The sequence below is a fragment of the Typopeltis vanoorti genome, chromosome 1 (genome assembly GCF_054136105.1).
Source record: "Typopeltis vanoorti isolate ZY-2024b chromosome 1, IOZ_Tvanoo_1.0, whole genome shotgun sequence".
NCBI lineage: Eukaryota > Metazoa > Arthropoda > Arachnida > Uropygi > Thelyphonidae > Typopeltis > Typopeltis vanoorti.
In genome coordinates, this window is record NC_143549.1 from 90,213,950 (window position 1) to 90,238,538 (window position 24,589).

Below are 24,589 nucleotides of genomic sequence, written 5' to 3' on the forward strand. Positions count from 1 at the left end.
TGTTACTCAACTTTTCTGACCATGGTCTGCTTGAACAATAACACAGAGGCCTGCTAGTCCTGTACCTCACTCTTTATCAATAGGGCTATATTTTACCAACAGAGGTGAGCCTCCATATGTCATCCCTAAGGATAAAATTGTGGAGTAGTTGTCAGAACCTTAATATATGAAGTGGAAAATTAGGAGAGAATTATTATCTGACCTCCATGGAGTCAGAGGACTAATTGTGGAGATCCATATTACACAGTGCATTCCTCTGTATACTGTGGTAACACACAGTAGCCAGTTTTGTGTGTCACTATACTCTTGCATGTTGAGATATACAGTTTGTGGCAAAACATTATGCACATTATTATATCGAAATTAAATGAATTATGTAAAAGAACTTTTTTAATTAGTATGATATTTAATTAGTATGATAATATGATATTAGTATGATACTGAAGATGGTAATGTAACATTACCGAAATATTGGAAGTATTAAAGTTATTTAGTTAATATAATAATGTACGTTGTTCTTTCCTTAAAATTAACAGTTATGTATCACCAACGTATAAGCTTATCTACAAGAATATGATATTTAACATATCATATTTTAAACTGGATCTGAAAAATTTACAAACCAAGATTTTAAAAAAAAAAGCATACTTTTTTTACTAGTAAAATTCTCTCATGACCCACACTTTGAAGAAAAACTGTTGTATAACGTCTGGTGGCCAGTATGGAGAACTTCTTTACTGCTATCGTACCCTCAAAGATGGGGAAGGTACCGTATCTTTACAGTATGTTTGGCATGCATATGACGGGGGTATCAGTAACACTGCATATTGAAAGATTGGGAGGGGGATAGAAACCAGAACTCTTGTTTTGGGAACCAAACACAACAACAGCCACTTTACCCCCCCCCCCCCATTGAGCAAGGTAGTGGTATTTCACTGGATGGTGAAAGTCATCTACCACCTAGTTAGCATTTCCTCCAATAGAAGGATATTCTTATACAGCAGAAATACTCATGCCAGAGAGCCCCTTTGGTGGAAACAGACCTTGAGAAGGTGAGGTCAACTTAACCAGTAGAGACTGTATATTGCACATCACTGACTTATAGTGGCCCACCTGTGCTATAATATTTCATTAATACAGTATCACCGTCACAAGTGCTCCACAGCACATTAAGCATTTGCCATTCAGTTGGAAAGACCAAGCTTGAATAATTAATATTTTGCCTCTGTTTAGAATACTGGGAACCTTTATAAGGACAGTCCAATTGAAGAAGAGTTAATTGATTACATATGATGGTGGTAGATTCCCCCCCCCCCCACACACAGAAACTAGGAATTTTCATCCACATGTAGTTTGCAGACAGCATACTAGTTTCATAGCCTTAGCTGCTTTGGCCTTCCAGATTCACTGAAGGTAGGTCTAGTAGATGCAGTTTCTGTCCAAGAAGCACAGATATTACCAAACATTTGATCAAATATCTAAAAGGTGAAGATAGTGAAAATAGCTCCAAAACAATGAAACCAAAATAGATTTTATAAATGCCATTTGTAGATACATTCAGAATATTTCAATTAAATACTAGCAGAAAGTTTTAAATTTTTAGTTTTTTCTTCTCTAACCTCTTTCTCTACAAAGCTGGATATAGGCTTCCCCTTAACTTTCCAGTTTTGTCTGTTTTTAGCCATGGTCCACCATCTCATGTAAAATCTTTGTAGATCATCCCAACATCTTGTTCTTTGATGACCTCTCCTTCTCTTGGGATCCAATCAGTGCCTTTTGTTTCTAAGAAGACCTAAATCTAGTCTATAGAGTTGAATTGCTATACAAAAAATAACTGGAATTATATTCATCTCATGCAACCAAGTTATGTTAATCTTTTCATTCAGATAGCCAAGATTTAATGTTTGTTTTTGTAAAGATGAAATATCTAATAATTTTCTACATTTTTATTAAATGCTCCCTCCCCCTTTTCTCCCTCAAGGTATGAAAGAGATTCAGAACTTTTCAAGGTAAAAGTGGCAGAAAGTATTAGTATATGTATGGAAAAACTCTATGAAAAGCCTTCAACTGATGATCCCTATGCCATCAGATTTACTCCATGGGATCCTACAATACATGAAACAATACGTAGACGACTAAAGGAAAAGGTATATTTTAACATCAAGACTGTTATAATTTGTATCAGTTTAATTTTAAAATATTGTGATAACAAGATGATTACGTCAAACTTTTTTGCAATAGGAATGACACCCACAAAAAAAAAAAAAAAAGCTGGAAATCTAATATTAGAGTATTTGGAATAGGTCATAAGTTCAATAGAAAACAGAAAATTGTTGGTTCAGATTATCGTTTCAGAATAAACTATAGATTTAGAATAAATATGAATAGAGAATGAATAGTTATAGACTAAAGAAATTTGTTTCAAGAGTAGAGATGAATGAAGAAAAGGAATAGCTATGTTATATAAGTTTGACAAGCTAATCATCCATTTCTCTCCTCAAGTTATAAGAAAAGTAATGGATGATCATGCACTGAGTAGTGTCTATGAAATTAGGTATAGATAAAATAGAATCTCTGTTGAAATGTTGTGATCCATATCACATGTCAACAGATTCTGTTTTCTCTACACAGATCCAGTTGTTTGTTGGAGAGGACAGTAGTAGTTAAAACTATATAAAGATCCTGCAATAATTTTAATACTGACATTGTAGTCAAAGGAGGGTGACTGTCAAATCAGTGTTGCAAAGTACAAGGTTATTCATTTTGAAATAAAGAGATTATAACCTGTGTATTACATTGCTGGGACTGCACTGAATGAAATTTGTGAGATCCTGGAATGATACAGGGAGGACATTATGAGGACATTGCAGGATCTTTACATAGTTTTAATTACTACTATTGTCATATCCAACAAACAACTGAATCTGTATAGAGAAAATAGAATCTGTTGAAATGTGATATGGATCACAAAAAGTAGGCAAAGCACACAAAGGATCTCCTAGATGTTTAAAACCACTGAGTAGAGATATTGTGAGAAAGTAAGGCTATCAAGTTTGCTATCTCAGTATGATAGGACTGAATTGAGAAGGAATGATGTGTGGTTTCTAGATATATAGAGTGAATTTGACAGATGAAACAACTTGTATAGGCTTGATGAACTACATTTGAATGGTTTTGGAATTAGATGTTTGGAGAGAGAAAGTGTTGTTCAGTGAGAAGGGAAAATCAGGGGATACTAGAAGTACTTGGAGAGGGGGCGGACAGTCAAGTGTGTGTGGAAATGAATATGCAATGCTAAATGCAGGTTTCAAATCAGAATGAGTTGGTAAGGACAACATGCAAAGGTAATGTGGGTCCAAGGGACATTGAAATGCATATTCACAACTGCCAGGAGTATCAGAGATAATGAAGAGGAGTTTTTGGCATTGGTTAGCTCATCTTGACCAAAAATTATAGGCATCAACAAGACCTAGTTGAGAAAAAATTATCTAGTCACTTTGATAGAATGTAAACAGTATTGTATTTTCAGAGAGGATAGAGGGAACAGGATAGGAGGCAGGTAATGCTGATGATAGCTGAGGCACTTCAAAACAAAAAAAAAGGTTGAAGAGGATGTTTAGATCTAGGGAGATAGCTCATTTGAGGCTATCTGGTGTGTGATAGAAGCTGATGGGACAAAATATTTTGTTGACTGCTGCTATAGACTTGGGCATCCATAGGATGGATATGGATGCCATGCATCAGTAGATTAGCATGAGTGCTGACTGAGCATTGTTATGGGGGGACTTCAACTATGTGGCCATAGATTGGAGGGAAGAAATTGGGCATGACAAGATGGAAGTGAAATTTATACAGTTACTAAGGGATAATTACCAGAAACAGCATGTCTTGGAGTGGGGGGGGGGGTGTTTGAGATTGCTGGATCAGGTAATAGCATCAGAAGACGTATCTACAACCAAGTTAGACACTGCATCCAATTGAGAAAAGCAACTATGCAGTCTTGTCTTGTTCTGAGAGGTTGCTACACATGTGGCACATAAATCCTTTCTCGACAGAGAAAGGATTTATGTTGAACTACAAAGCTGGTAATTATGATGAACATAGAAGATATCTTGGAGCAGCAGTGCTGTTGTTTAAGTAGCTACATAGAAAGAATGTCAGTAGTGCATGGGAAGGTCAGGGATTGTTAGAGAGAAGCAGTATCAGTTTGCATACCAACAGTTAAGAAGATAAACCAAGTGATGATTAAGTAGTAATCGAAATACAAATCAGGAACTATTAAAAAAAAAAAATTGTGAAGGAATAAAGAAAAAGTGATTAGCATACTCATAAACAATACAAAGTACAGGTATAAAGGGTGAATGGTATTGTAGCTAAGGGCAAATCAGATTATGAGAGAAAATAAGCTAAGCAGGCCAGGCAAAACCAAAAAGTTTTTTTTTTTTTTTGCTATGACTTTAATCAGTGCTGATAGTAGGAAGGTGACAGAAGCAAAAGAAACAGTTGAGTTGCTGAGTGTTCACTTTGCAAGTGAGTATCATCCAGGTGGAGATTTTGGAGATGTTGACATGACAGAGACTGATGTGAGAATTGAGGTAGATGAACTGGAAGTGCTCAGCCTAGTGACAAATATCAATATGAATACAGCTGTGGGACTAAATGGCATGCTGACTTTTATGCTATGAGAATGTTCAAGAGAATTACCAGTGCCTAGTGCCTCTGATGAAGTTATTTAATCTAAGTCTCAGCTCTGGCAAGGTTCCAAGGAGTGAAAATAGGATAGGATAATTCCATTACATAAAGGTGGCTCCACGACAAAAGTAGCAAATTACAGACCAATTATTGTCTCAAGAGTGGTGGTTAAAGTATTAGAAAAGTTGCTTAAAGGTAAAATCCAGAAATGGGTAGTAGGATGTCTTTGTAAAAAATAGATTCTGCCTTAGTAATTTACTCACATTTTATTATAGAGAAATGGTTATACCATAATACTGCTGGAAAAGGCATTTGACAGAATACCACATGGAAGCCTATTGTATAAGTTGGAGCAAAGGGGAAATATGAACTAGTGACATGGATGGTGGGGAATGGATGACAGATACCAGAGTAGTATATGGTGGAGTGAAATTGAGGAGAATGAGGGTGACTAGTGGGGGGCGCCTGAAGGTTCTGTACTAGGGCCACTACTTTATCATTTTTATATTAATGACATAGAGAATGATTTACTATTCAATTGTTTCCTGATGATGTAAAACTGGGAAAGACAATAGTTGATAAAGGTAATGTAGATATCTTGAAGGATGATTTAAATAAATTGGCATTGTGGGCAAAGGATTACCAAGTTAATGTTGCAAAATGTAAGGTTTATTACATACTATGTATTATATTGATGATACTAGATCACATAATGAGACTAGTAATTTTGGGGGATAATGGTGGACTGAAAGTTTGAAGTTCAATGGGCATATTGCAAAAATTGGCAAAATAACTCAAAGGAATTACTTGGATGTTGAACAAAACAATAACAAGTAAAGTGATTCGGCTGCATCTTGATTGTACATATATTTGGCCACTTCGGGGATCAGGAGCAGAGAGGATTCAGAGATGAGTGACCAAGCTGGTGACAGATCTGTGGAGATAGGTTGTAAAGTGCTGTGAAGATAGGTTGAAGGTGTGTGGGTTGTAAAATTTAGTTGATAGGTAGAAAAGAGGGGACATGATAGAGGGCTTTCATAAAATTGACATAAAAGAAATTTTTTCAATACATCATCATCATCAAATTCCTGCCATGTACCCTCAAGGGGTGTACAGGATATGACAGTACTACATGAAAAAATTACATCATTACTAACTTCCTATCTACAATTTTCCTCCAAATCAATCTGTTACTTGTCAAGACTCCAACATTATCAGATCTTATATTTCTATCGTCTAAGACACTTTGTACCATATCAATCCACCTATATCTTGGTCTTCCTCTGGGTCGTTTTCCTGGCAGAGAACACTTGTTTTGCTAATCTTTTCTCTCCCATTCTATTTAAGTGACCATACCACCTGAGATTAGCTCTGCTAATGCATTCCTGGATGCTGACAATGTCAAGTTCTTTCCTAATATCCTCATTTTTAATATGATATTGCCATTGATGCCATCTGTTCACGCCTCTAATCTTTCTCAGGACTCTCATATCTGTGGTCTCTAGTCTTTGGTGAAGTGTTTTACTTCTGACCCAGCTCTCAGATCCATAAGTTAAAACTGGTTTGAACACTGTCTTGTATACAGCTAATTTAGTGTTCCAACTAATTTCTCTCTTATTCCATATGAATTTATTCAATTGACTTCCCATCATACCAGCTTTGCTGATTCTGTTGTCTATTTCTATATTGAATTTACCATCTTCAGTAAAAATTGTGCCTAAGTAGCTGAAATGTTTTACTTGTTCCACAGGTTCTCCATTCACAACACAGTTGACATTTTCGATGATTCTGCCAATTTTCATTGTCTTTGTCTTTTTATTGCTGACCTTCATACCATATCTATTACAACAGTTATTCAATTTAGTCAGAGAATCTTGCAGACTTGTAGCAGATTTATTCAGAAGTATAACATCATCTGCATAAAGCAAAGAGCTGACATTAACATCTCCAATTTTGATATCAGGTTTAATACCACTTTCCTTCATAATGTGATCCATATAGATAATGAATAACAGAGGGGATAATGTACATCCTTGTCTCACACCAGATTTAACATTAAACCATCTTCCTGTACTTCCTTCAATTTTAACTGCTGACTTACAACTTAAATAAAGACTAAGTATTGCTTGATATAATGCCCCATTGACACCATATAACTGCAGCATATTGAATAGCTTCTCTCTTGGCACCTTGTCATATGCCTTTTCCAAATCGACAAAACTTAAATACAGATCTTTTGTTATATTCCCATGCTTTCTCGACCATTTGTTGTAAAGTGAAGATCTGATCCTGACAGCCTCTATTTGGCCTGAATCTAGCTTGTTCTTCACCAAGCTTTTCTTCCACAATTCTTCTCAACCGTTTCTCAAGTATACTTGCATAGATCTTGCCAGGAACACTCAGTAGGGAAATACCTCTGTAATTCTCACATTCAGTTTTATTTCCCTTTTTATATATGGGTACTATGAGAGCTCTACTCCAATCATCGGGAATTCGTCCCTCTGTCCAGGCTTTCTGAACTATGCAGTGCAGCCACTGAAAGACTTTTATACCACCATACTTCAGCATTTCTGGTTGAATATCATCTACTCCTGCTGCCTTTCCACATTTCAAACCTTTGATGGCTTTTTCTACTTCAAGTATGGATATGTATTCCTGACTGCATGCCTGGTCAGTGTTTTTTATCACTGTGCTGTCATCACTGCTTGTTTCATTTAGCAGTTTTTCAAAGTAATTACTCCATACTTCAAGGATATCTTTTTCTCCTGTTTTCATGTCACCTTTATCATCTCTAACTCCTTTTACAGCACTCTTTCCTCCATTCCTAAGCTTCTTCAACAACCTCCAGAATATTTTGCCACCGTCTTGATATTTATTTTCTATATTCTTGCCAAAGTCCTCCCATGACTTTTGTTTAGCTAGTTTTACACACTGTTTAGCTTTCTTACATTTGTCTCTGTATTCTGTAAGAGTAAAAGCTGACTTATTTGCCAGGAACTTTTGATATGCTTTCTTCTTTTCCTTCACTGCCTCTTTAACTTCCTGTGTCCAACAGGGAGTTCTGATTTTTTTATCCTTGCACACAACCTCACCACATGCCTCTCTGGCAGAATCAATGAATGTTTTCTTCAGATTTTGCCACTGAATCTCCAAGGTTTGATTCCTGTTTTCAAACTCTTTCATTTTCTTTTCAATAATCTTTCTGTATTTTAGTCTACAGTTAACATCTGAGAGCTGCTCAACTTTTATTCGCTTTAAAACTTTCTTACATGTTATTCTTTTCAATATGAAATTCAATTTTATCCTGCTCAAGACTAAATAGTGATCACTTCCAATTTCAAATCCTCTGTACACTCTGGTGTCATGCACCAGGGAGAAAACATCACTATCAACAATAACATAGTCAATGAGACTTTTCTTATTCCTAGCCTCTTCTCTTCATGTGAATTTGTGCACATTTTTATGTTGGAACATGGTGTTAGTAATAACCAGTCCATGTCCTGAGCAGAAATCCAACAGATATTTGCCATTATTATTAGCTTTGCTCTTTTCTCCAAATTTTCCCAAAATATTTTTATATGTCTCACAATCATTTCCTTCTCTGCTATTTAGATCCCCAACAAGGACCAACTTTTCCTTTTTCATTGTGTCAGTTGCTTTTTCTAGAGTGTCAAAAAATTCCTCCACTTCTACCTTAGTAGAACCTTCTTTGGGACCATAGGCACAAATAAGTCTCATTGTCCAGTTCCTCATTCTCATATTTGCCCACATTACTCTACTTGAGACTGATTGCCATTCAAGAAGATTAGCCCTGTATTTTGTGTTGAATACTATGGGTACTCCTTCTTTTCCTTGATTGTCATTGCCTGAATATAACATTTTGTATTTATTGCTCAGAAAGATCTCACCAGTTTTGGTCTTTTTTGTTTCAGTCACCCCTATTATGTCGATCTGGTACTTATCTAATTCCTCAGCTAGCTCCATTTCTTTGCCATTCAGGCTTCTTACGTTGATAGTACCGATCTTTAACTCTGGTGATGTAGAGTTGGGGTTTGTTTTCAGATTTGTTCCAGTAGCTGACTTTTCGCTGTTCGCCCTGGTTCCCTGGCGAAAACAACGGGGGGCCTTGTTTAACCGGGCAACGCCCCAGCCGGCATGAAATTTTGTCATGTTGTACCATCGTTTTTTATTTTGGTTTAACCAATAAGAATACAATTTGGTCGGCTAAATCCCAAATTGCCAGCCCATCCTCGTTCGTTCAGTATCAAAGTTGATACCCAACAGGGTGCACCATGAGAAGGTGAGGATTGGACATTAGGTCAGAAGCCCTGGTCGGTTCTCCGCATTCCTTTAAAGGCTATGTGGAAGTCTCCTCTCAGTTATACAGCTTTGACCCTTAAGCACCCCACTCATATATATATATATATATATATATATATATTTAAAGGCTATGTGGAAGTCTCCTCTCAGTTATACAGCTTTGACCCTTAATCACCCCACTCATATATATATATATATATATATATAGAGAGAGAGAGAGAGAGAGAGAAGTAGAGGTCACTCCTGGAAGTAGTGTAAAAGTGTGTGTGTGTGTGTGTATACGGACTAGATTTTTTGCTTGGAGAAAGAATCGTGAAAGAAAGAGAAAGAAAAGAGTAGTGAATGAATCGACTGGATTGCAGATGTACGAGGGTTGTTTGAATAGTTGTGATAAAAAATATAAGTTAAGGTGATTTTTTCCAAAAAATGTGTTTATTTTTAAACATAGTCTCCATCAAGGTCTACGCATTTGGTCCAACGAGTTTCCAATTTTTTCATCGCATCTAAAAAGTAGGATTTGTCAAATTGTGCAAAATATTCATTGACAGCCTTGATGTGTTCAAAGAAAATTTTTTCCCACTGAGCCAAATTTTTAAGTTTGGGAACAAGAAGAAGTCACATGGTGTGAAGTCTAGAGAATACGGTGGATGTGGAACCAATTCAAAATTCAATTTGTGCAATTTTGCCATTGCAGCGGCCAACGTGTAGGACTGTGCATTGTCAAATGAAAGAGCACTTTTTTTTTTGTGCCAGTCTTGGCCATTTTTTCTTCAGTTCTTCTTTTAAATGGTCCAACAATGATGCATTAATAGATTCCTGTTATTATCTTATCCTTTTCCAAATAGTCTAGCATGATAATTCCTTGGGAATCCCAAAAAAAGAGTGGTCATCACCTTCCCAGCTGACAAAACGGTCTTTGCTTTTTCCGGTGCTCTTTCACTGGGCATTGTCCACTGTTTTCACTGCTGCTTGGACTCAGGTGTGTAGTGATGGATCCAAGTTTCATCTACAGTACAGTCACGAATCAACACAAAAAAATCCTACTAATTGCGATTAAATATCGCATAACTCCATTGAAATGTCTTTTGACATGCGTTTTTGATCGACGGTCAACAATCGCGGCACCCATTGTGCACATAGCTTTTTCATGTTCAATTTTTGTGCAAGATATTATATACCCATTCAGTTGAGATGCCTACAATCTCACGCACTTTCATTCGGTGGTCTTCCATAATGATACCATGGATTTTGTCAATCATTTCCTTCGTAGTGACCTCAGTCGGGTGTCCAGAGAGCGCTTTGTCTTCAATGGACTTACGACCATGTTTAAACTCATATATCCAAAAATAAATAGTCTTTAATGCTGGTGCAGAGTCCCCATGAACTGCATCTAGCTCGGCTTCGATCTGCATGGCCATCTACTTCTTCAAATAAAAGTGTTTTATCACTGCATGAAACTCATTTTTCTCCATTTTTATGAAAAATGTGAACATGGTCATTTTAAATGTTTGCCAAATGAGAACTACATGTCGCACCTGGCTAAAATTTTGCCAGGGATCATGAAAATGATGATACGTGCCGACACTGGCATGAATGAATGAATTGTGTTGCCATCTATTGGAAATTTACCAAACTTTTCAAACAGCCCTCGTAGTTGAGTGCCCCAACAGTGAATGAGTTTTAAGTAATGGTATGATAGATATTGTATGTATAAAGGTTAGTGTTGGTCTCCCATGACAAGTCTTCTGACTACATGGAGATACCCATATAATAATATTGCCTCTGTTCAGTGTGGGAAGTTATCCATTTTTATAAGACTTTACTGGGACCACATATGGTCTAATTGCAATTGGGTTTGGCTATCTATTTTTAAGGGATAGGAAATAGCAGTAGATAGGATTCAGAAACAGATGACTAAGATAGTAACATGTGTATAATGCTTGCAGTGAGAACTGATTAAAGAATTTATTGGCTGTAAAATCTAGTTGAAAGAGGGAAAAACTAGAATATGATAGTAACATAATCTGTTAATAAAAGGGATTTTACAGGAATAGATGTAGGGAAAAAAAAAATTCAGTATATATAGCAAGAGGGAAGAGGACGTCATACCTGGAAATTAAATGTAGCTAGAATGAAGCGAGGACTGAATTGTTTGTTGATATTGGAAAAGCTGAAAGCATCATTATTGAATGGATTTAAGATGTAAAGTGTTATTATGTGGACCTTCCAAAATGAATCCTAAAATCTATTGAGATTTCTGAATAAGTGACCCAAGGCAAGGGCTATATAAGCACTCCTACTTGAGAAGAGGCCAAGTAATATAATAAAAGACAAACTGGGTGAACAATCTGAATTCGGGTCAAATATAGGTTGCCAGGTGAAGACTCTTGAAACACTGAAATTATGGAAATATAAGTGGGATTTGTTTACATTTTGTACTAGAAAAGACATGCAAAAAGGTGTTCAGGGAAAAACTCTTCAAAGTACTGAAATTATATGGATATTGTATGGATTCAAAGTACTGAAATTATATGGATACTAAAGAATACAGGAAAATTGTTTGACTCTTAGTATAGAATTGGTATGAATTGCATTATATGAAAATGTTAGATGTATAAATAATTAATAAAGAAGTTTGTCTTGATTCTGTGCAGAATAGTTTTCCAAGGTTGTCAGAGTTAAATTACTGTTTTGAGCAAAGTTGATGTGAAAATTGGCAATAAAAACAATTTATGACAATAGACAATAAAACAGAAAACATCAGTTTCGATAGTAAACCTATAAAACAAGTGACATATCTTGATTATTAAAACATAATTATTAAAGAAGAGTGCAAAAATTAATTAGATGGTAGAATAAGCAGTGCTAGTTTGCTAGGGAATTAGAAGTAAGATTGCATATTTGTTTCCCAGTTCCTTAGTTGAAGTTTGTAGACTAAGAGGGAAATCAGCCAAAACTAAGTTACAATACATTAGACTTTCAAACGAATTTTAACATATGGGTCTTGGATTAGAAATTATTTCATCAAAGACTAGAAAAATAATTGTTTTGAGGAAAATTAGAAAATTTGAGTAACAGTTGAGAGAAAAGAACTTTGAATTATTAAAATTCAAGAACATGGTGCATTCATTTAACTTTTTCACTACTGAGTTTGAGTATTCTCGAGCACATTTTTGCATTTAAAAAATCTCCATCAAACAACTTTTAAACACATTTGAATTCACAGCATGTAGTGATATTGCTTATGAATATAGTTCAGCTAAACTCAAATGCTTCTCTGTCTTCATCTGCTATCTGGAGAGAAAATATTTGTACTTGGAAGAAATCTCTCAGCTGATGTGTCATATGATATGGTCCATATCATTCCAAGAACAGTAGAAATCGCAGAAAGTGAGCGTGTTCGAGCAGTTAACAGATCATTGTTGGAAGTTTTTCCACTTGATTATACAATAAATTAAAGATGCCAAGAAATTATATACTTGAATCCGTTTGCAAGTGTAAGCAAACAAAGTTTGCACCTGAAATATAATCAGGACTAGGGCAACTCATATATAGAAGCTTATGACTTCACATCACTTGCCTTAGTATCCCATAATGCAAAGCACATATCCGTATGTATAATGCTATGCATTATGGGAAGGGTATAATTTCTTGGTAGCTTTAATTTATACAGGGTGTTCGGGATAAATTTGACAGTTTCGTAAGGAAAAAGAAAATCTTCTTTGTATCTATTAAATTTAATGAATTGACAAAAAAACATTACAGGCAGAGTTAATTACAATACTATCAACAAGATTTACTCAAAATAACCACCATTAGCATCGATCACAGCTTCAATTCTGCTTCGGAACCTCGAACAAGCTGATGCTACAGTCTCCCTGGGAAGGGCCGCAAAAACTGTTTTAATTTTATCCATTAACTGGGCTTTTGTATTACTGGAAGTGCGATTGGTGTCTTTTTCAACTGCGCCCCATACAAAATAATCCATGGGGTTAAGGTCTGGGGAGTTTGGAGGCCAAACATTTGGACTGGTGAAGTCGTAGAAATTTTCAGACAACCATTTTTGACTTTTCCCAGAGGTGTGGCAAGGGGCCGAATCCTGCTGCCATACATACGGCCTACCATTGGCTACCCTTGTTATCCAGGGCTTGACTACAGTTAGCAACTCCACGAACAAAGCCCGAATTCCAACGCCAGGGTTCTTCAACACCTGTTCCTGCAGATTTGCGAGGAATTCTGCTGTATGAACGCAATCAGATCGTCTGCTAGGGATCTTTCTTCTTGCTACATCCTCGTAGTCACCATTGCAAGTCTCTAGTTCATGCCTGATTGTTTTTACTGTATTCAGGGAGCATTGGGCAGCAGTCGTAATATCCTTATTTTGATGGCGGGCACGAATCATCATGATACAAGTTATTCTCTTCCATGATTCAGGTGGGTTCCAGCTATCCATCCTTTCTGACATCTTGTATATGAATGAAGAAGGGTCCAAACTTTTAAATGAAGAGAAGTGTGTGTTAATACATGTAACTTACGGAAAAATATAATTAATTATAAATATGTCAAATTTATCCCGAACACCCTGTAGTTAATGGATCAGAAATGATGGGTGGCTCTGAATGTTTTTTGTAAGGTCTTGGAAGTACAAAAATTTTTTGTACTACTTCAACATAAACCACTAAAATTGGATGTGCATCACCTTAAAGGATGATATATTCATTTCAATAACTGGCTTAAATTTTTTAAGTTTTAATTTAAATTATTAAAGAAAATAAGTCAGCAAGGAGAGATTGGTTGGTCTGTATTTTCTCAGCAGTGAAAAGGTTAAACAGTGGGAGAGGAATGGGTGTTTCAAGCTAATGTGATCTAGATGATCTTAGATGTAATTTGATGTCAAATCATCTGGTTCATCTCTCATTTCTAAATGAACTTGTAAAGTTGGAAGTCCCCCCCCCCCCTGGTTAGACTAAATAAATTTAGTTTAATCCTTTATCCAAGTGTAAGCAAACAAAGTTTGCACCTGAAGTATTTTCAGGACTGAGACAATTTGTGGTAAAGGTGGACCAAGCTCATAAAGGTCGAAACCAGTCTGGGTAGTGGCTCTTCCTGCATACATGTCCACAAGGAGATATGCTTTGCATTATGGGAGATACTAACATAAGGAGTGATGAGAGCTTGGTCCACCTTTACCACAAGTTGCCTCAGTCCTGAAGATACTTCAGACTTCAGGTGCAAACTTTGTTTGCTTACACTTGGATAAAGGATTAAACTAAACTTATAAAATATTGCCCCATGTGTGGCTCTTTGATGTTATGTCTTTTCAAGATAGATTCTTGTTCTCAGCAATCCCAATTTGATTTGAAAAGATACAAATTTAATATTATAGATGAATTCACTATAGCTAACTTATAATAATTGTTAGGCTTAGATGTTTAATGGAATGAAAAACAACACAAGGATTGAATTAAATAACAGTTGAATGCTTCCAGTTTTTGTCTCTTCTGTGCCAAAAGACACTTGTACATCCTCCATGGGGAGTAATTGGAAGGCTTGGTTGTAACTTATTATGCCTAAGATATCACATTTACCATATTTATATACATTAGGTTGATTTTTAAGGGCAATCTAATAGATAAGATTAAGTGTTGATGGTTATTCATGACTTATATTTAAAGGTATTTAACAACACCATACTATTTTATTACCTTGTTTATATTGCGCTGAATTTCAAATCCACATCATCAGAGCACAACACAACACATGTATAAATGATAGTGAGTAAGTGAAACAATTTTTTTTTTTTTTTTTTTATAGACATGGTGCCAAAATAGGACTTTAGGTCTTTTGTCCTTTACAGTTAGGATTAGCCAACATTTGTTTTGAAGAACATGAAAATACATCTGCAGTCACAACCTGGAAGTCAGGTCTAGAGTTCATACTTTGGATACCACTCACAGAATCAAATATGCAATTGTTTATATATAAAAGCAGTTACTCTTAAAAACCTGCCTATAATTAAATATATTGCTGTGTTAATCTGCCCAAGATATGGGAAAAGTAATTAAGCATCATAGGTTACGGCCAGTGTCTTCTGCTAGCCTGCAGAGTTTGCTCTTCCTAGCTAAGACTCTGGACTTTTAAGTTTCACTTTGTGTTTGTCACAATTTATATTGTACCTCTGAAGATGTCTCTCTGACGAAATATTGAAAGCACTAAATTCTTTTAGTTCATTTAGTCGTTGTGTTGTGTTCATTTCATTAAATTTGTAACATGACCATTATAACAAACTTATAATAAATTTGCAAATTATTATAAGTTAAAAGTTTCAAAGAAAGTCCTGAATAGGTACATTGCTGTTCCAAAGGAAATTTACAATAGCAAAGTATCCACTATAACAAACTCTTCCTGTGATTTAGCTATAGTAAGTCAGTTGCATTAGTTTTGCACACCCCCCTCTTTTTTTTTTCAAAAACAGTTCTGTGTATCTAGGATTTGTTTTCTGTTGTAGGATATTTGCTATTTAGTCATATCAGATTATGTTGCGTTTTAAATAAAAAGGAAAGGATAACTTTTAATTTTATCATGTATGTAAACATTTGCTAAATGTATAGCAAACATGTATTATTTCTCGTTATTAATCTGTACTAATGTTATCTATCTATTCTATTCCCTTCTGCCATATGGCTAGTGGGGTAGCTATATGCACCATACTAGGGAGATGATTATGAGCAAGGTGGTTTCCCGTTGCCTTCCTTGCCATACTACATCCTGTGGCTGTATCCTGTGTGTTCATGGGGCCGGTTTGCCTGCTCGCAGGATGAAAAACCCTGCTGTCCACACCCAAGACTGGCTAACTTGGCTATAGCATGGAAGATCCTTAACCCTCTCATGCATGAATTTTTATATTCATTTATAAAAAATTATAATGATGATACAGTATTACCATGAATTCATTAATTTTGCTAAATTTGTGTCCTGTATATGTTAAAATTTTTTTTTTTTTTTGGTTTTTGAGGACACAAAAATGATGTGTCCTCATTTTTGTGTCCTCATATGAGGCCCTTATGCATGAAATGGTTAAACTCCTCACATCGTCGACAGGAATCGAACCTATAACACTATTTCCCCAGGCATATGGTTGCGAAGCGCATAGCCACTAGGCTAAACGTGCAGACTACTAATGTTATACTGTATATAAAAGAAATCTTTGTATAACATAGGTAGTTACAGCTTGTCGCAAACTGTTTAATTGTAAAAAGGACTCGGTTCTAATTTACTAATTTTATTTCTCTACCTTTAAAAGACCTTGAAAGAAGAAAATATTGCATTTTCCAATGATGTTTTCATACCATTAAAGAACTATAGTTTTGCTTACAACAAGCAATGGTTTTACTTTTGTATCATTGCCATGTTGCTTGCTGTGCCAGCCAGCAAAATTTGCACTTTCAAAGAGAAGTTGATATACTGAGAGAGAGAATAATAGAACAGTTGTTTGTGTGGATTAGAACAGAATATTTTCTGAAAGTTTGAACTTGAGGGTAGAAAGGAATTCTTAAGCCCAGAAGGTGAAAAGAGCATTGAGTTATCCCAAAATATGAATTGCATTCAAAGAGTTTAGATAAAAGTAATAAGAAGAATTATACAGTTTTTCCCCCTAAGCAATGGACCTTTTGATACATCACGTGGAAAACCTATTCTAGTTAAACACTGTAAACTTGACAGGGATGAACTTTGTGTTCATCCCTGTCAAGTTTACAGTGTTTAACTATAAGAAGAACAAGAATAAGAAGTTTCCATAAGAAAAATGGAACATTTAAAATTATCTTTGTATTTCAAGGAAGTTAAAAAGAAACTGATATGTTAAAGAAGATATAAAAGAAGAAATATGTCCTTTCTAAAGAAAAGTTTCACACAAGTTATCTTCTTGCTGTCAAAGAAAAACAGATATGAGTTTAGTAGTTATATCTTAATGGCCATTGATAAAAGAGACAGAAACTGTACTTGATAGTTTGAAGCTAACTGTTTTAGTTTGTGTTTTCATCAAATCCTGTGATCTTGAAGAGAAGAAACAAGAAATCTAATCTTGTGTGGTGTTTATGTTTGATGTTAAGTTTGTGGGGCTTTTTTGCTCTTTAGTTGACAAGTTTTATTTATAATGTAGATTTGTATATAGCACTTGCAAATTATAACATTTTACACTTACCGTTATAACTTTGCAATACCTAAATTTACACTAATGTTATATGTTTATAAATCATAAATCATATCAAAGTTCTGATATACCCTCAGGGGTCATATAGGATATTATGATAGTACTACATGAAAAAGTTACACCATTACTAACTTCTGATCCAAAATTTGGTCCAGTAGCTGACTTTTTGCCCTGATTACTGACAAAAACAGTAGAAGACTTGTTTAACCAGGTGACTTGGCCCGATGAAATTCTGTCATGTTGTACCATCATTTTACATTGTGGTTTAAGTCATTAAGAATACCATTTGGTCAGCTAAATTCCAAACTGCAAGCCATCCTCACTGTTTAGTATCCAGGTAGATACTTAATAGAGTGTGTACAAAAAGGGTAGGATTGGACATTAGGTTAGAAGCCCTAACCTAACCAATTATATAGCTTCGATCCTTAAGCACCCCTTTGTTTGCAAATAAAGATATTAATTTCGATTTTTTTTTTTTTGTCTCTCACTCAACTCTTAAGTTAACTTGTATTTATAATAAAATCTCAGATCCCAATCTGTGATATTAACTAATACAAAAAAAAAAAAGTTATTAAACCACTCAGGAATACCAGAGGAAAAAACAGCCTTCCTATTTAGTTCTTCAACAAGAATCACATTTTCCTTTTTGTGTGTGTGTCAGTTGCTCTGTAAAAGTAAAGGCACAAATAAGTTTCATGGTTCAGCTTCTCATTTTGCATACTGCTCTGCCTGAAAGTGTCCCATCCAAGTTGTTTTATCTTCATGTTCAGCATTAAATACCGTACCTACTTCCTCCTGTTCATTGCTTGGACATCATATATAGTTGACTCTCACTATAGCACTCATGGGACCACTGATATAATTTGCTATAGTGAATTTTCTTTAGAAATTTAGTGCCTGTTGGATCTTTGGTTGGGATTTTTGCTAGCTTGTTATAATGGAGTTTGTTGTAATGGTTTGCTGTAATAATATAACATCTGATGTTTAGAAATATCTCATCTGTTTTAGTTAGAAATACAGTTATGTTTATATGCTATTCTTGTAATTCCTCTGCTAATCTGACCTCTTTCCATTGTTTCTTATTATTACTTCCATCATTGATTGAATTCAATACAACAGGTATGATTCCATAGTTGAAAAGTCTGCTATTTGATTTTTTGCTAGTAACAAAAATAGTGGTGGACAATTGTTTAGCCAGTTGATGTCATAATGCTTTACATATTATTGTACTACCATATTTGTCTGCAATTTAGGCCAATGTGGAATACAACTTGATTGCCAGTTATCAAATTGCTAATCTGTCTTCATTCGTTATCTGGGTGGATGCATAATAAATGGCACACCACTAAATCATTTATTTCTATAATATGTGTGCCATAAAAATGTAGTTGTTTATTGTAATAATGTGTCAGTCTCTCCTATGTTTCCATATTTATCTTAGAAGAGTTTGCTTATTCCTTGTTATAAAAATAGCAAGAAAAAAAAAAAAAGACTAACCTTATGAAGTGGAATCTATACTAGCATCCACAGCATGCATTTCCACTTATATGGGATTTAAACCTTACAGCTTTTGTAGTAAACAAGTAGAGGTTTTTATCAACTAAGCTATTGAGGCAAGCTCCAATAGTATATTAGTACTGTGTGGATAGGCTAAAGATGAAAAAAATTAGTAGTCCTGCTCTGAAGTTCAGCCATAGTTCTTGAAACTTCACCCCTCCAGCAACAAGAGAGTAATATCCCATTGGGCAATGAAATTTATCTACAATCTACATGCACGTATATATTGTTTAACCATCTTCAGCAAGGGTTTGAAGAATTTTGTAAAACATTAGTCGACTGCTAGTTGATTTACAGAAAAAATAAAGCTGGCAGTTGATCAACAATAGTTTGTTTCTGTTAACATTAAATTAATTTAGCATAGATTGTGTATATTTATTTATTTATTTTTAATTTTAGAGAGATGATGATGATGAGGAGGATCCATCCAAAAATTCTCCTGTATCTGGTCTGTCATGGGTTCAGCCTGGAACTCAGAAAATATTTTCGAAGACAGTGTCATGACATCCTTGTTTCTCAAGTGCATATATTTAAAAAATTTCATTCTCAGTAATCACTTGTTACACAAGCACTGTTATCATATCTGCAAATCTTGAAGTACTTACAGTTACTGTGATTGTACAGTTGTTATAGTCACTATGGTGCAGCTAGTGTTAACTTTTGTGATAATGTGATAGTTTTTATGTAATAACAGAGTTTAAAGTACCACAATATTTTAATTGAATTCAAGGTTTTGGAATGTTAATTTATTAAATTGTTGCTTTTTTTATTCTGGTCATAAATGTAAATAATGCATATCATTAGTGCAATGTTGAATAGAATGAGGTAATAACAGTGTTATGATAGGGGATAGCATATTAGAAATGTTGTTCTCATGTATATGTTCATAATTTAATACATTAATTTATATCACTTTAATGTCTTATTTCCTTCAATGTGATTTTTTTCTTTTATTATCATTATTTTTGTATTGAAAATAAAATTTTTAGTTTGGCTTATGTGTATGCATCATTATATGGTTGGAAGATTTTACTTTATTTTGCTTGTTAGGCATGAGTGAATGCTATAATCAACATATAGCATCATACAGAGTAGATGCTGTATGGTCGTCCCATACCACAGTAATATGCCACATAAATTTTCACCTGGTGGTCTTATGCTGAGTCTTTCTGGTCCTGATCTCTGTTATTGTTTTGAGAACCTCTCTTTTCCATTTTTTTCTCATGTCAAAGGATGTCAGCTTTCTTCTGTCTTTGCTCTTTAGGAGCCTCAATTTTACTACTCAGTCCTTTTCCAGCCCATCAGTGTATGAGAACCTCAACAATCTCTTGTAACAGCTGTTGCTCAAGTTCAAATGTAGATGTAAAGAACCTTTATAAAGGCTGTTCAACCAAACATACTAATTTTTCATCTGCCATTTTGTATTTGGCATATCACTAGAATCACAAAGTTTTGTTGTTGCCATTGAGCTTTTTTGCTGAGATAAATCAGCAGAGACTTCGATTTGCAATTGTCATGGTGTTAGTGCACTCTTTAGAATTGGCTTTGAAACTTGGCATGTTAATTTCTTCTTATGCAGTATACATGTGGTTTAGCAGCTGTGTTCAAAACTTGGTCTCATCCAGATTGAAGATTTGTTTGGCAATGTAGCTACTTTTAATGACTGCTTCTAGTCCTAAATATTTGTGTGCAGGCCTCTCAAAAACTGTATTCTTGAAACCATAGTGAGTCATGAACTTGTTAAACCATCCAGAACTTGAGAAATTTTATTTATTTTACTTTGTTCTTAAATTTTCATAAAGGTTTATAGCCAGCCATTGACACCAACATGAGACTGATGAGAAAGAACATATCTATCTCTGGTGATGCAACTGCACCATTAGTAACTTGTTCATCCTTGCTATTATATTCCTGCACATTTTGCAGGTTGAATTAACGACACAGTCACATGCTTGATTTTTTTTTTTCCTTCTTGTTTTCACATACTATTTATCTTAGCAGTTGACTGGCTGCTTTCACACCACTTTCTTATCTAGTTCTTGTTCCAGTGTTGTGCACTTTCTGGCATATTTTGTTCTAGTGGCAGGAGCACTCATGTTGCACACTTAGAAGCTATTATTGATTAAATCCACTTTATATTAATAAAAAATTTATTATCTATTTAAGTACACATCATATCGTAAAAGAGATGGCACAGTCAGCACAGTACATGACAAGGTTACTTTTTTAAAAAAAATAATTTATGCTATTAATAATTCACTGGATAACTTCAATGAATGTGGAAAAATGAAGACCTTTTGACCTAATGTTCAATCCTCATAGTATACCCTGTTACTAAGTATCTACCTGGAAATTGAATGAATAAGCTGGCACTTTGGGGTTTAGCTGACCAAACTGTATTCTTATTTGCTTAAATAAAAAAAAAAAAGGTAAATGATGAAATTTCATCGGGGTGAACTGTCACGTGGTTAAACAAGGCCAACTGCTGTTTTCACCAATGAACCATGAAAAGTCAGCAACTGGAATAAATTCCAACTCAAGATTGGCACCATCAACAGAAAAGAACTGGAACTAGAAGACCTAGATAAGTAAGTACCAGATCAACATAATTGGTGCTATCAAAATAAGACAAAAGAAGCAGATAAGATTCTTCTAAGCAACAAATAAAAAAATGTTATATTCACAATAACAGAGAAAAAGAGCAGCAATAGTATTCAACACTAAATACAAAGATGATAATCTTGAATGGCAGGCACTATCAAATCATGATGTAGGAATTGTCAGATTGGGGAATTATCGGAAAATGACTTAATTGTCCCTATGGTTCCAACAGAAGGTTCTACTAATGAAGGAATTTTGAGGCATTAGAAAAGGCAGCTGACAAAAAAGGAAAACTTGGTCTCTATTGGAAAGCAGAGTAGGAAATGATTATGGGCATATAGAAATGCTTTGGAAAAATTTGGTGAAAAGTGCAAAACTAATGATAATGTTGAGTACCTGTTAGACTTCTGTTCAGTACATGAAAAGTCTCATTGACTATGTTATTACTGTTAGCAAGCTCTTCGTGCTGGTTCAAGACACAAGAGAATAGGTGGAGAAAAAAAAAAAATGGGCACTTGTGGACTTCCAACATTAGTAAAATCTGAGGATAAAAATTCATCCATGCGACATCATCAATAGCTGATGTGAAAAGACTTCAGCTCATATATTAAAGATACCAAGCAATTTTAAATAAAACTTGGTTTTAATCCTATTTCCCAAGTAAGTCAAGTTTGCACCTGCACGTAGTGCAAGTCCAGGCAACTTGTGATAAAGGTGGAATCAGCTTTGATCACTATCCTTGGTATTTACCCTTAATGCAAAGCACGTCCCCTAGTGGAGATGTACGATGTATAGCATCGTACATCTCCTAGTGGACGAAAAGGCAAGGGCCACTACCCAGACCGGCTTCGACCTTTATTGAGGTCTCATTAGTGGGAGCTAAGTTTAAGAAATGCCAAGGTTTAAGTAATACAGAGCTTATAAATTTTACCTAAACAAGTTGCCACAAAGTGCTTTGACCTTATTAATTAAAAATTTCAGGATGAGAGATAGATGTAGAAAGCTTTTTACCTTGGGTATGTTATGTTATATATTAAAGATACCAAGCAATTTTAAATAAAATTTGGTTTTAATCCTATTTCCCAAGTAAGCAAACAGACAAGTAAGTCAAGTTTATGCCTGCACGTAGTGGCAACTTGTTTAGCTAAAATTTATGAGTTCTGTATTACTTAAACCTTGGCATTTTTTAAGCCTGGCTCTCACTGATGAGACCTCAATAAAGGTCGAAACCAGTCTGGGTAGTGGCCCTTGCCTTTAATGTATAGCATCGTACATCTCCGCTAGGGGATATGCTTTGCATTAAGGGTAAATACCAAGGAGAGTGATCAAAGCTTATTCCACCTTTACCACGAGTTGCCTGGACTTGCACTATGTGCAGAGTCGCCCTGACTTGCATTACGTGCAGGTGCAAACTTGACTTAATTGTCTGTTTGCTTACTGGAAATAGGATTAAAACCAAGTTTTATTTAAAATTACTTGGTATCTTTAATATATAACATACCCAAGGTAAAAAACTTTCTATACTTCAGTTTTCCTCTGATGCAAGGAACATTTCCTCAGAATAAAAGGACTTTTATTCTGATTCAAATGAAAGCTGGTCTCATGGTAAAACAAAATTGGAGTATGTAATACCATGGAGATGGGACGGACACATTGCAAGATGTAATAATGTAAGATGGCTTAAATTGACACAATGGAGGCCTAGATATGACAACAGATAAAGGGAAAGCGATGACAAGATGAAATTGTTAGGATTGCTAGAATGCAATTGATGAGAAAAGCTGAAAATAGAATGGCATGGAGAAAACTGGAGACCTTCAGCAGTGGAGTAGTCTGCGTGGTTAGCCTAGTGGCTATGCACTTCGCAACGATATGCTTGGGGAAGTCCTAGGTTTGATTCCTGTCGACAACGTGAGGAGCTTAAGGATCTTTCTCAGCCATAGCCAAGTTAGCTGGTCTCGGGTATTGTTGGATCCTACTTCTTAATTTATACTTTGGATCAGACATGTTAGTCACTATGATGTTCTTAAACAAAATTATAAGTTGCTAGTTGATTTCTAATTCAATATAGAGAAAATTTATATTTATAGACTGCACCACTCTATATCTGAATTAGTTCAAGAATTGAAGAAAAACCAACTCACAACTATCCTCTTTTATATGATGTTATTATATATACTGACCGAGTATATTTAACCTACTTAATTTTCCTGCTTTGGTTCGAATATTTTATGAATGGTGCAGTAAAAGAGATTCAGGCAAAATACAACTTTTCATTAACAAAAACAAACATTTAATTTTAAAATCATAAATTTTAAACTTTAATTCAGTAATTAAGTTATCATAAACACTTCAGCCTTTCTGATAATACTGTCATACAAACTCAGACAATGGTAATTCTGTTATCTGTAATACAGTCTTCTCACAGTTCCTTTTAGTTCTAAATACAATAAAATCGCAGTAACACCTCTTCACAAACAAACACTTTTAATTTGATACTTCGGCTAATTCTCCGCAATAGTTACTGTTAGTATCAGGGAATTCTAAGATGAAACTCACACACTTGGTTCTGTACAGAAACGTTAAGGTTGGAATAATCTTACCGATAATCTTTTCTTCTTCATTTACTTATACGTAAACACTTTTAATAATAAGCAGCACTCATTAAAATAAATCTTCTAAGCATTAACTGAATTAATTCACGGGCACAATACATATAATCAGACGTTCTTGTATGAAGCACTACTGATTACTACTGAGCACAATAATTCGTAACTTGGTGTTTTATATGCACAGTTGTTCATTCCTCCGGCATTCAATTAATTCCTTAGGCACTATAATTCTAAACACAATCAATTTTACGGCCTCTACTATCCTCTAGTAACTTCGTGTTTTACTTCAAGGTTCCGTATGTCCTTGAAAGGTCAGCACTGAAATTAAATCTCAACTCAAGTAATCGCTAGTCTATCCGTATCACTTAGCTATCTTCCGTAGCTTTATTTGTTATTCTGAAACTTATAAGCTAACCGCTTCTCGACTAGTAGAATTTATTTAGCTGCTCGAGTGACTTGCCGACTCGCTATTATCGCACTGCGATTTCCGAATGCCCGATTCCAACCTAATGCCAATCTCTCATCTCCTAATTAATTAATAATGTTAACATTTCTGGCTAGATGGGTGAAGCAAAATTGCTTTTCATATTCCCCT

General features: G+C 35.1%; 1 protein-coding gene across 1 annotated transcript in view; it reads left to right on the plus strand.

Annotated features, from left to right (window-relative positions):
• peo (ubiquitin E2 variant domain-containing protein pendolino) overlaps positions 1 to 19,779 on the plus strand; it is a 129,197-nt gene extending 109,418 nt beyond the window's left edge. Inside the window, exons 8-9 of the mRNA XM_090392079.1 lie at positions 1,982 to 2,147; positions 19,181 to 19,779. Coding sequence (XP_090248205.1) covers positions 1,982 to 2,147; positions 19,181 to 19,285 — 271 coding nt within the window. The 3' untranslated portion in view covers positions 19,286 to 19,779. The remainder of the gene's footprint in view (positions 1 to 1,981; positions 2,148 to 19,180) is intronic.
• Positions 19,780 to 24,589: the final 4,810 nt, after the last annotated feature.